The 13,497-nt window shown below is 42.2% G+C and overlaps 1 protein-coding gene across 1 annotated transcript in view; it reads right to left on the reverse strand.

The window, feature by feature from the left end:
- Positions 1 to 13,497, reverse strand: part of tbce (tubulin folding cofactor E) — a 68,147-nt gene that overhangs the window by 9,843 nt on the left and 44,807 nt on the right. The window contains 2 exon segments of the mRNA XM_059982162.1: positions 15 to 168; positions 10,031 to 10,183. Coding sequence (XP_059838145.1) covers positions 15 to 168; positions 10,031 to 10,183 — 307 coding nt within the window.

Genomic DNA, 13,497 nt, shown 5'->3' on the forward strand with positions numbered 1-13,497 from the left:
AGAGATTTACTCACTCTCTATGAGCACTTGATATCTAGGATGTTCGGCACAGAATTCCTTATTAGGCCTGTTTTTTTCTGGATTCTGGTTCCCTCCAGCTTTTAGCCAGTCCATCCCATACTTCTTGCGATAGTCTAGTTCTGCTCCCTTCCTCTCATCAGCTGAAATCTGTACCAACACGTAAACGTTAGTGAAGAGACACACTGCAGAAAAATGAACATGAATTAAATGGAAGCTTATGCATTTAAAAACAGAGGATATAGGTATTACCAATAACCATTCATAATCAAACAATTTCATTGGCCACTGAAATGGAACAGAACACCTGTAGAGTGACTGCAGGAAGCACATAACAACCAACACCACTTGGCACCACAAAATCGCGAAGTGGAGTGGATTCTAATTAGAGGCAGAAGAGGATTAATAGCAGTTTCCATCTGAGTAGCCTTCAACTTGACAGCATGAGCATTTATTTCTCTCTAACTTGCGATAATTTCTTCCCATTTTCCCTTCTCTGTTTGTCCATTCCCCATTCTAGTTCAGCTCTCACCCGTTCTCTTCTCCTCACCTGCCCATCACCACCCTCTGGTTCCCCTCCTCCCCTTTCTCCCATGCTCCACTCCTATCAGATTCCTTCTTTTTCAGCTCTTTACCTCTTCTACCTATCACCTCCCAGCTTCTAACTTTATCCCCTTCCCCCACCAGCCCATCTTCTCCTTCACCTGTTCTCACCTATCATCTGCCAACTTGTACTCCTTCCCCTTCCGCCATCATTTTACTCTGGCTTCTTCCCTCTTCCATTCCAATCCTGAAGAAATGTCTTGGACCAAAACATCGAATGTTTACCCCCCCTCCGTGCTGCTTGACTGGGTGAGTTTTTGGGCGTGTTGTGCAGTTATTTAGTAATGTCTGGAGACACAAGACACTGTAGACTCTGGAATCTGGAGCCACAAGTAATCTGCTGGAGGAACTCAGCAGGTCAAGCAGCATCATGCTAGGTAATTGACGATTCCTTCCCCTGCCAGATGATGCTGCTCGAGCTCCTGAGTTCCTCCAGCAGATTGTTGCATTTGGTAGTGAATTGTGCTGCTGTATAAATACACACTGCTTCTTCAGTATGGCCAAGAGTTGTTAGTAGGTTATATTAGAGAATTTTTACCTTCTGAACTGACAAGACTTTTAGATTGATGTTGTTGCATAGTAATAACTATCACTGAAGTAAGTCTGATTGTCTTTACTTCATACGGATTTATTTTATTTTATTTAGAGATATAACATGGAACAGGCCTTTCTGGGCCACCAAGCTACACCACCCAGCAACCCATCTGTTTAACCCTAGCCTAACCACCCGACAATTTACAATGACCAATTAACCTACTAACCGGTACACCTTTGGACTTTCAAAGGAAATGAAGCACCCAGAGGAAACCCATGTTACAAGCATAGTTTTAACACATGTACATTTGTAACTCATGTATAAATTCAATAAAGAAAAATCTCAGCCGATATGACAACATCTGTGGAGAAAGCTCCAGGTCTTTGAACAGAACAGATCTGATGAATGGTCCCCAAGTCAGAAACATTAACTGATGCAGTCAAACCTGCAGAGCTTTTCCAGCATTTTCTGTTTCTCTTTCAAATTTCCAGCATCTGCCTTTGTTTTTGGATTTTCAGTTATGAATTCAGTTGAAATCCTAAGGCATTACAGGGTCCAAGCAAGTTTTCTCAAAGAGTTCATCAAGATGTCAGCCCAGGAAAGGACGGGCATATGAGAGGGGACAACCTTTGGTACAGGTAACTGGATGGACTGGTTGGCTCTAGTTAGTGTCTGGCTTCACTTAGGCAGTGCAAAAGGCTGCTCTGGAAACCTCAGTCAATGCAAATAGTTTAAATTATCTTTTTACAATGCTGTTTACATTGTAAGCCAAGCTGATATTTTTGTACTGTGCATTCTGGTTAATTGGGACACATTGGGACTAGTACATTTTGGCCCAATGAAGCTTAAGTTTCATGGATATATAACCATATAACAATCACAGCACGGAAACAGGCCATCTCGGCCCGCCTAGTCCGTGCCGAACTCTTAATCTCACCTAGTCCCACCTACCCGCACTCAGCTCATAACCCTCCACTCCTTTCCTGTCCATGTACCTATCCAATTTTACCTTAAATGACACAACTGAACTGGCCTCTACTACTTCTACAGGAAGCTCATTCCACACAGCTATCACTCTCTGAGTAAAGAAATACCCCCTCGTGTTTCCCTTAAACTTTTGCCCCCTAACTCTCAAATCATGTCCTCTCGTTTGAATCTCCCCTACTCTCAATGGAAACAGCCTATTCACGTCAACTCTATCTATCCCTCTCAAAATTTTAAATACCTCGATCAAATCCCCCCTCAACCTTCTACGCTCCAATGAATAGAGACCTAACTTGTTCAACCTTTCTCTGTAACTTAATTGCTGAAACCCAGGTAACATCCTAGTAGATCGTCTCTGCACTCTCTCTAATTTACTGATATCTTTCCTATAATTCGGTGACCAGAACTGTACACAATATTCCAAATTTGGCCTTACCAATGCCTTGTACAATTTTAACATTACATCCCAACTTCTGTACTCAATGCTCTGATTTATAAAGGCCAGTGTTCCAAAAGCCTTCTTCACCACCCTATCTACATGAGACTCCACCTTCAGGGTACTATGCACTGTTATTCCTAAATCTCTCTGTTCTACTGCATTACTCAATGCCCTACCATTTACCCTGTGTGTTCTATTTGGATTATTCCTGCCAAAATGTAGAACCTCACACTTCTCAGCATTAAACTCCATCTGCCAACGTTCAGCCCATTCTTCTAACCGGCATAAATCTCCCTGCAAGCTTTGAAAACCCACCTCATTATCCACAACACCTCCTACCTTAGTATCATCAGCATACTTACTAATCCAATTTACCACTCCATCATCCAGATCATTTATGTATATTACAAACAACATTGGGCCCAAAACAGATCCCTGAGACACCCCGCTAGTCACCGGCCTCCATCCCAATAAACAATTATCCACCACTATTCTCTGGCATCTCCCATCTAGCCACTGTTGAATCCATTTTATTACTCCAGCTTTAATACCTAACGATTGAACCTTCTTAACTAACCTTCCATGTGGAACTTTGTCAAAGGCTTTGCTGAAGTCCATATAGACTACATCCACTGCCTTACCCTCGTCAACATTCCTTGTAACTTCTTCAAAAAATTCAATGTTTGTCAAACCTTTTTATATATATATAAAAAGGTACAAAAAAGATGAATTACCATTTAACTGAGTAACTAAATTATAAGACCATAAGAATATAAGATATAGGAGCAGAATAAGGCCATTTGGCCCATCAAGTCTGCTCCACTATTTCATCATGGATGATACAATTGTCCTCTCAGCCCCAATCTCCTGCCTTCTACCTGTATCCCTTCATACCCCGAAAAGTCCAGAATCTATCAACCTCTGCCTTAAATATAAATAAAGACGGCCTCCACAGCTGCCTGTGGCAAAGAATTCCAGAGATCCACCACTCACTCGCTAAAGAAATTCCTCCTCATCTCCATTCTAAAAAGACGCCCCTCTATTCTGAGACTGTCCCCTCTGGTCTTAGACTCTCCCACCACAGGAAACTTCCTCTCCATGTCCATTCTATCAAGGCCTTTCCTCATTCGATAGGTTTCAATGAACTCTAGTGAATACAGGCCCAGAGCCATCGTATAACAAGCCATTTCATCCTGGAATCATTTTCGTGAACCTCCTTTGAACCGTCTCCAGTTTCAGCACATCCTTTCTAAGACAAGAGGCCCAAACTTGCTCACAATACTCCAAGTGAAGCCTCACCAGTGCCTTATAAGGTCTCAACATTACATCCTTGCTTTTATATTCTACAACTCTTGAAATTGCATTCGCCTTCCTCACCACAGCCTCAACCTGCAAATTAACCTTTAGGGAATTCTGCACAAGGACTCTCAGGTTCCTTTGCACCTCAGGTCTTTGTATTTTCTCTCTACTTAGAAAATAGTCAACCCTTCCATTTCTGCTACCAAAGTGCATGACCATACACTTCTCGGCACTTTCATTTGCCCATTCTCCTAATCTGTCTAAGTTCTTCTGTAACCTCTCTACTTCCTTAAAACTACTTGTCCCTCCATCGATCTTCATATTGTCTGCAAACTTTGCAACAAAGCCATCAATTCCATCATCCAAATCAGTGACATATAACGTAAAAAGAATCAGTCCCAACACAGACCCCCATGAAAACTGCTAGTCACCAGCAGCCAACTAGATAAGGCTCCCTTTATTCCCACTCTTTACCTTCTGCCAATCAGCCACTACTTTATCCATGCTAGAATCTTTCCTGTAATACTAAGGGCTCATAGCTTGTTAAGCAGCCTCATGTGCGGCACGTTGTCAAAGGCCCTCTGAAAATCCAACATCGAATAACTTTCCTGCTTGTTACGTCTTCAAAGAATTCCAACAGATTTGTCAGGCAAGATTTTCCCCTCAAGGAAAACATGCTGACCATGACCCATTTTATCATGTGCCTCCAAGTACCCGGAGACCTCATCCTTAATAACCGACTCCAACAACCTTCCAAACACTGAGGTCAGATTAACTGTCTTATAATTTCCTGTCTTCTACTTCTCTCCATTCTTGAAGAGTGGAGAGACATTTGCAATTTTCCAACTTTGATTCTTGAAAGATCATTACTAATGCCTCAATGATTTCTTCTGCCACCTATTTCAGAACCCTGCAGTCTACACCATCTGATCCAGGCAACTTATCTTCCTTCAGATCTTTCAGTTTCCCATCTCCCTCGCGAATGGTAACTTCACACACTTCATAACCCCCTAACATCTGGAACTTTCACCATACAGCTGATGTCTTCCACAGTGTGCAGTGCTGCAAAATACTTATTCAGTTCATCCGCAATTTCGTTGTCCCCCGTCACTACCTCTCCAGGATTGTTTTCCAGCGGTCCAATAATTACTCTCGCCTCTCTTTTACACTTTATGTATCTGAAGAAACTTCTGGTATCCTCTTTAAAATTACTGCCTGTAAGCTCATCTACCTTATTCTGAATACTATGTGCATTCAAATACAAGACTTTCAGACCTGTACTCCTCCTTTTTGATTTTGTCCACCTTTTACGTTGCAACTCACCCTGTTGACTGCAATTTTGCCCTATCAACAATATTGCCTCTGGTTGTAAACCAGCTACCTCATCTTCAACATTATTATCCACCTTTCCTACGATACTTCTTGCATTGTAATATATGCAGCTCATGACACTTGTTGAACCATGCTCAACCTTTTCATTCTTAACTTTGTCTGAAGTCTTAACCAACATCTGCCTCCACAATTTCTCCACTAATTTCTGGTACGCTGGTTCCCATCCCCCTGCAACTCTAGTTTAAACCCAACCATGCAGCATTAACAAACCTTCCTGCTATGATATCAGTCCCCCTCCATTTCAGGTGTAAACTGTCCCTTTTGTATAGGTCCTACCTTCTCTGGAAGAGAACCCAATGATCCAAAAACCTATGCCCTCCTTCCTACACCAACTCCTTAGCCATGTATTAAACTCTATAATTCTCCCAGTTCTGACCTTACTAGCACGTGGCACGGGTGGCAATCCTGAGATCACAACCCTGGAGGTCCTGCCCTTTAACTTAGCACCTCTCCCTGAACTCCCTTTGCAGTACCTCATCACTTGTCCTACCCGTCATTGGTACCGACATGGACCATGGCTTCTGGCTGTTCATCCTCCCACATAAGAATACTGAGGACTTGATCCGAGATATCCTGAACCTGGGCGGCAACATACCATCCAGGAAATTTGTTCTAGCCCGCAGAACCTCTTGTCAGTTCCCTTAACTAATGTAACCCTATCACCACAGCCTGCTTCTTCTCCCCCTTTCCTTCTCAGTGCCAGAGGCCCAACCACTGTGACTTTCCTGTTAGGTCAACCCCGCAGCCACCCAACAGTATCCAAAGTGATAAACGTTGTTGAGGGGGATGGCCACAGGTCATTGGCTCCACTGGCTCCTTAACCCCATCCCCTTCCTGACTGTCACCCAGTTTCCTGTGGCCTGCACTTTGGGTGTAGCTGCCTCTCTATATGCCTATCTATCATCCCTCAGCCTCCTGAATGACCCGGAGTTCATCCAGTTCCAGCTCCAGCTCCTTAACGGTTTGTTAGAAGCTGCAGCTGGATGTACTTCTCGCAGTTGTAGTTGTCAGGGACAGTGGAAGTCTCCCTGCCTTCCCACATCCCATAAAAGAAGCATTCCACTATCCTAGCAGAGCAGATATAAAGAACAGAAAGTAAAAAACAAGCTTTTCTTTGCTTTCTCTGACTGAAGCTGGAAGAGCTAAGCCTCGCGTTCACCACTCTGAGCATGTCCACTCAGATGACAGTTGCTGCGCTTGCCTCTGCCTGCATTTAATTTGATTTTTCTATTCAGTGCAAGGACCGGTGAATTCTGGGCTGGACATCCTGCTCACTTAAAGAAGGAGATGCGTCTCCCATAGCTTCTCCTTTTCAGGCGTAGTGATCGCTGCAGGACCACTACACTACTGTGCCCATAGCAATGCCTTCACGCCACATCCCTGTTCATTGCGCGGCCAAGTGTCCGGTGGTATAACTGGTCAGCCTTGGTTAGCAGCTAGCTTAGGAGAAAGACAACTCTGATTCCAAACCCAGGCAGATGGGACTCATTAGCCTTGCCAGCCAGTCTGTCTAGGAGATGGAAAACTTTGATACTCAATCTACAGCCTTGTGGTCACCACAGTCATCACAGCTCGCTGTGCCATTGTGTAATGTACCCTGGCCAAAAGAGTGGAATCGATCCACACACACCAATCGTCACTATAAACCTAGCAGCAAAGGCAGGAAGAAAAGTCCTATAGCAATGGAGAAATTTTTCTCTCCTGATCTTTGCAAGCGAAATACAAACCATCATTATCACTAATCAAGCCCAAACGTCTATTGGTCACTGGTCAAAGCTCCTTGTCACCTCCAGACCCCCTGCTGCCTTTTATCCTCGGGCAGTGGACTTGATTGAAATCTCCTCTTCTCCAAACTTCTGATGTCTGGATTGGTCACTGATTGAAGCTCTTTCTCACTGCCAGACCCACTGCTACATTTTATTCTCAGGCAGTGGACCTGACTGAAGTCTCCTCTTCTCCAAACTTCCAATGTCAAAGGTCTTTTTCATTCAAATTATGTATTTAGATATAATACAGAACAAATTAGAACACTGTCAATATTACAACGGCACTATAAAACTGTGTATTACTTCCTAATTGTTACTGACAGGAATTCATCCAGTGTACACAATGAACAAAATCAGTGCAGACAATGGACTCCCTTCATACAATGCTATCAATGATTACATCATCCAAATCTTCATTTTCATTGCAACATTCAAGATGATTGTTGATACCTTCAAATTCTTTGTAGTTTCTTACTTGTGTAAGTAGTGAAATTGTTTTATTTTCACTCCCAGCCATTTATTCCCTCTCCAAGCCCGAATGCTTGAAATCATAGTAAGCAAAACCAGTTCGGAATTGTCTTACTGCTCATTTCTTGCTAACTATCAATGACAAAAATCACTGCTTTTTGAACACAAGCATATGTAACTGATGTTATATAAAAACTGTTTGCTCAAAGCACAGTGTAGCATCTAATGGCCACACAGGTGCTGTCCAGCTACAGCCTCTTGCCCCAATTAAATGACATAGTTCAAACATACAAAGGGAATCCCAGTAATTTTCATGATCAATTTTTGTTCTTTAAGAGTTGTCCCAAAAGAGCGGCTGACCTGATTCACCAATAGCCCAGTTAATCAAAATCCACTGTGTTTATGCGCATGTTATTCCATATCCATACTTTAACCTCTAACTATTTTATATAATTCTTCATAATTGTTGAATGTAATTATTTTTTGTTGTATGTTGCACTCTGATCGACATACCACAGCAAATTACCTAATACATGTAAACGCATATGGTGAATAAAGTTGATTCTTGAATGACAAATCATCAGCCCTTCAGCCACATTCCCATCTGTCCATCACCTTGTCTGCTTCTATCTATCACCTGTTAGCCTCTGTCTTTGTTGTTCCCTTTCCCCTCCCCATCAAACACATTACCATCTACCATCTTTCCTAGCCCCCTCCCAATCTGCTTCCATCTGCCTATCATCTCCAGCTTATCTGATTCCACCTATCAGCTGCCAGCAAATGTCCCTGCACTTCCCCCTCCCCTCGCTCACCTGACTCTACATGCCCATCATCCCACCTTATCTGGTTCCACCATCACCTATCAGTCTCTGCCTTTGCGCTCTCCTCCCCCACCTGGCTTATGTGCCTACTTTTTCCTTACATTTCCACCTATCACCTGCCAGCCTGCCTACCTCCTCCCCCTCACTTTGGTATATCAGCCATCTTCCCTCTACACTCTCAGTCCCAACGCAGTCTCAAACCCCAAAATTTCAACCACAGATACTGCTTGACCTGCTGATATCTTCCAGATGCTTGTTTTAAATGCTTTATAAACTCTTAAATTTAAGCAAAGCAATTTTTTAAACAGCTCAATTAGCACAACATCAATTTCAGGTGCTAATAAAAATTGCAAAATGATTTGACAATTGCATATAAAATTATTTCAGTTGGGTGAAGTTGAAGGGACTGCCTGAATGCCAAGGTTGCCTTGGGTCTTGTAGCCACCAGCTTGTTTAAGTTTTTGGAATGGCATGCTACTCTGCTCACTGTGCCTATGCCAGACCATTGATGACAGAGCAGGGATTCCTTTCCCCTCAAGAATTCATCCAATTTTCTTTTTAAACATTACCAAGGAATTTATTTCTACCATCTTTCAAGCGAGAGATTCCTGATGATAACAAATAGTTGTGTTAACATATGTCACGGGTTTTCACTTGACTTCAGGCTCTCAGCTCAGTGGGCCTATCCTGCCACGACAGGAAACATTTACCCCACCAGAATTTTCTGAGTAAATTTACCAATGCCCCTAACTAACTCTGAGAACAGAAGCTTCCTTCAATTTCCTGCATTCATAAATTCCCTCAGTCTTTGGACCAATCTTTTCATAATCTCTCAAAGGTTCTGTCTCCTTTGTGAAAGGTGTGGTGCCCAAGGCATCTTAGCTGAGACCCAACCAGTATTTTGGCATGACACTGCTTTTGAATTATATTCCTAACAATCACATGTACTTGTTCTTTTCAGAAATAAAAAATCTTAACAATTTGCTTAAATTCAAACACTTATCTAAATATACTCATTTGACTTGTGTAAATAGAGCTTCCTTATAGGACAGGATGTCAACATGCAAATTGCACACAAGCATCTAGAGATGTTATATACAAAGACAAATTCCAGACTGTATATAACATATAGGGAATCAATATTATCTTATATAAATAAGCAAGGAATATATGATAATCAGAACAGAAATTACCCCAGTGATCAGATAACAAAAAATATGGACAGTCACTTCCTAAAATGCAAATGACCTTTTAAAGCAATATTACAATTTGTTATCAGTTATTATTCAATCATAGAATAACATAGTAAGATTTGTATTTAAGCAAAGCCTACTTGCTTCAAGGGTCAATAGTCAAAGCTCACTTGTTGGAGCGTCCTTCTCAGTAACCTGATAAATAAACGACACTGGAGGTATATAGTTGGAAGCTGGAGGAGTCAGGGGCCGGAGAGGGCTGGGAGTGAAAATACTTCATTGGTTTTATGTAGATTGGGAGTTCAGGAGAAAAGCCTATACTCAGAGAGGGGGGAGAACACGGAATCAACTATCACAGTCGATGTGAAACTAACACATGTGCATTTAAATGTGCAATTATATTAATATTAACTGAAATGAAGTTGGAGGAGACTTGTACGAGTCATAAACACTAGAGAAGGCCTGTTGGGCTGAGGTTTATTCTTCATTAAATACTATGCAAAAGCACTTACTTCTGTTCTATTTAACACTTTCAGGCCTTCTAACTTTGCGATGATAAGCTGCCGCACTGTTTTTGAGTTCTTTTCAAGTTCCACCATTGCGTAGTCACTGAATTTCAGTTGTTCCAAGCTCTGTAACTTGTTCAACTCATTCACCGTTGAAAACTTCAAAAAATAAAAGGAGAACATTTACTTTGAGCTTTTACGTCCTTTACAGTTTTTGGTACTGAGAAAATTTATAGTAAGAGAATTACAGTGTTACTGACTGATACACTACAGCAGCTGAGGAATTTAAATGCAGTAAATCTAATCATCAGGAATAAAAGCTAACATCAGAAATAGTGGCCACAAAACTATGATTTGTTGTTAAGACCTGTCTAGTGTACTGATAAGCAAAAGAGATTCTGCAAATATGGAAATCCAGGACAACACACAGAAAATACCGGAGCAACGCAGCAGGTCAGCTAACATCTATGGAAAGGGGTTAACAGAGTTTCAGACCCAAAGGGGAAGAAACCATAATGAGGTGGTGGGGTAGGGTAAGGAGTACAGGGTGGTAGGTGTGGGGGTAAGGAGTACAAAGTGGTAGGTGAGGGAGTGAGGTGTACAACGTGGTAGGTGAGCGAATGAGGTGTACAACGTGGTAGGTGAAGGTGTACAAGGTGGTGGGTGGGAGGGAGTGAGGAGTATGATGTGGTAGGTGGGAGGGAGTGAGGAGTATGATGTGGTAGGTGGGGGAGTAAGGTGTACAAGGTGGTGGGTGGGAGGGAGTGAGGAGTACGAGGTGGTAGGTGAGGGAGTGAGGTGTACGAGTTGGTAGGTGAGGGAGTGAGGAGTATGAGGTGGTAGGTGGGGGAGTGAGGTGTACGAGGTGGTAGGTGGGAGGGAGTGAGGCGTACGAGGTGGTAGGTGAGGGAGTGAGGCGTACGAGGTGGTAGGTGAGGGAGTGAGGCATACGAGGTGGTACGTGAGGGGGATGATGTAAGAAGCTGGGAGATGATCGATGGAAGAGGTAAAAGGCTGAAGTGGAGATCTGTTAGGAGAAGAAAGTGGACCATTAGAGAAAATGAAGTATTGTGTATCTAATATTTCAGTAATATTTCTTGTGTGCTCAATTACAATACAGATAACTGGATATGTACACTGAGTGAATTGAGCAGTATTTTGAAGCAAATGAAATAGCCAATGAAAAATGAGTGTCAATCTTGCTGAGTGTGGTGTGTTTAAAGGCATACACTTTCCTTAGAAGTTTGACTGCTTCAACCAAACCAGCCAAATTGAGTTTTGCTAACATCGTGAAAGTAATGCAAGAACATTTAAAACAAAAACCATTGCTGATTGCAGAACCCTTTTAGTTTTCATAAGCAAAACCAAAATGAAGGGAAGTCCATTTCAGCTTATGTGGCTGAACTGAAAAGATTGTCTGAGCATTATCATTAAGCCCATCACTGAAAAGACAAACAGAGAGATCTTTTAGTTTATGGGATCTTTCAAGAAAGCATTCAGAAATGGCTCCTGATTGAAGCACAACTTACATTTAAAAGAGCAATTGAAATTGCTGAGTTGCGGTCAGGAATGAAAGTGAGTGGAACGAAATTGCAATGTCTAAACAGAAACCAGCCTGTCTGAGCAAATTGTGTTACTGTTGGGGCAGGGGCTCACATTCACCAGACCAATGCAGATTTAAAGATGAAACGCAGAAAGTGCAACAAAGTCGGTCACATACAAAGAGCATGTCAGGCAGACAAAACTAAATGGACTGCACAGGGTTAGAGAAAAAGATTAAAAAGTCAAGCTGCTGTTTCAAAAATGCACTAATCTGCATGCTATTGATGGAAAATCTGATAATAATGAATGACAAAGGACTGAGTAGCCTTGAGATTTATAATGTGATAACTAATTGTAGACAAGCAATATGGCTTACACCAGATTAATCAAAATAGAATTGGACACTGGCTCACTGCTTCAGTCATTTCACAAACAAGTTTGAACGGCATTTCAAAGACACCAACAAAAAACTCATACTGTAGAAAAGATGACTCCTGTGGGAATGACATTTGTAACAGTGAAATACAACAACCAACAAGCCACACTGGGCTTGTGTATGGTAAAAACAGGAGGGCCAACATTGACTGAGACAACTACAATTTGACTGGAGATCCATCCGCCCGCCACATCCCCTGTTAACTGGAAGTAAATTAAGAAAGGTACTGGATTATGCCACAGATGTGTTCAAACTTAGCATTGGAGAACTCAAACATATCAAGGGTAAAATAGTGTTAAATGAAAATGCCATAACAAAGTTTTGCAAAGCCCATCCGGTTCCTTATACTGTCCCTAATAAAATAGCCAGTGAGCAAGATCACGCAGTGCCGAGGAATTCTTTCCGAGGTTGAGTGGAGCCCATGGGTAGCAGCAGTGATCCCAGTAGCCAAGAAGAATGGGTCTTTCAGGATCTGTGGTGATTTGAAGGTCACCATCAACCCAGTACTGAAAGTAGATCAACACCTTTTGCCCAGGGTAGAGGTAGGATATCTCAGTAAACTGATGAAAGCACTTCAGCAAAGTGGACAGCTGAGGCCTACCTATAGAGAGAGATGGAAGAAGAGTTGTTTCTCACCAAAAACACTCACTTTATTGATATAATAGACATTTTTGGGGTAGCATCTGTACCTATGCTCTGGCAGAAAACTATGGACCAGATGCTGCAAGGCTGCCCAAGCACTCACTGTTACCTGGATAACATGATTGTTACCAGTGAGGATGACAAGGAGCATCTCCAAAATCTCAAAAGTGTTAAAAAGGTTAGAAGATTATAGGCAACAAGTGAATTCTTTTAACCAAGCATCACTTACTGTGGTCACACCATTGATGCATAAAATTTACACAAGTGCGCTGAGAAAAACCAAGCCGTGTTAGATGCTCCACCATCAAAGGAGTGTCACAATTGAGATCCATTTTGTGATTTGTCAATGACTGTAACAGGTTCCTGCCAAACCTGGCTACTGTGCTCCATCCCTTAAACTCATACTATAGATCAGGTAAAGGACAAAGCGGTGTGAGGTGTCTGCAAAAGGTAAAGGAAATGGGGTGCTAAACACTGTACTCACACATTATGATTCACATCGTCCAGTGAAGCTTGCCTGTGACGCTTTACCTTAAGGCACAAGTGCAGTTATGTCACGTTATGCATGATGGAAGTGAATGCTCATAGCCTTTGCATCACGTTCCCTTACCACTGCAGAAGAAAATTATGTGCAGACTGACAGAGAGGCCTTGAGCCTGGTTTGGGGTGTAAAATGTTTCAACCTGTACTTGTATGGGAGAGAGTTCACCCTCATTATTTATCATCAACCACCAGTGTCCATTTTCAACCCATAGAAGGGTGTTCCATTTACAGCAGAGATGGGCTCTGTTTCTTGGAGGACACAATTACAAGACTGAATTCAAGAGGACAATTAATCATGGATATGCTGATG

This window comes from Hypanus sabinus, chromosome 10 (genome assembly GCF_030144855.1).
Source record: "Hypanus sabinus isolate sHypSab1 chromosome 10, sHypSab1.hap1, whole genome shotgun sequence".
NCBI lineage: Eukaryota > Metazoa > Chordata > Chondrichthyes > Myliobatiformes > Dasyatidae > Hypanus > Hypanus sabinus.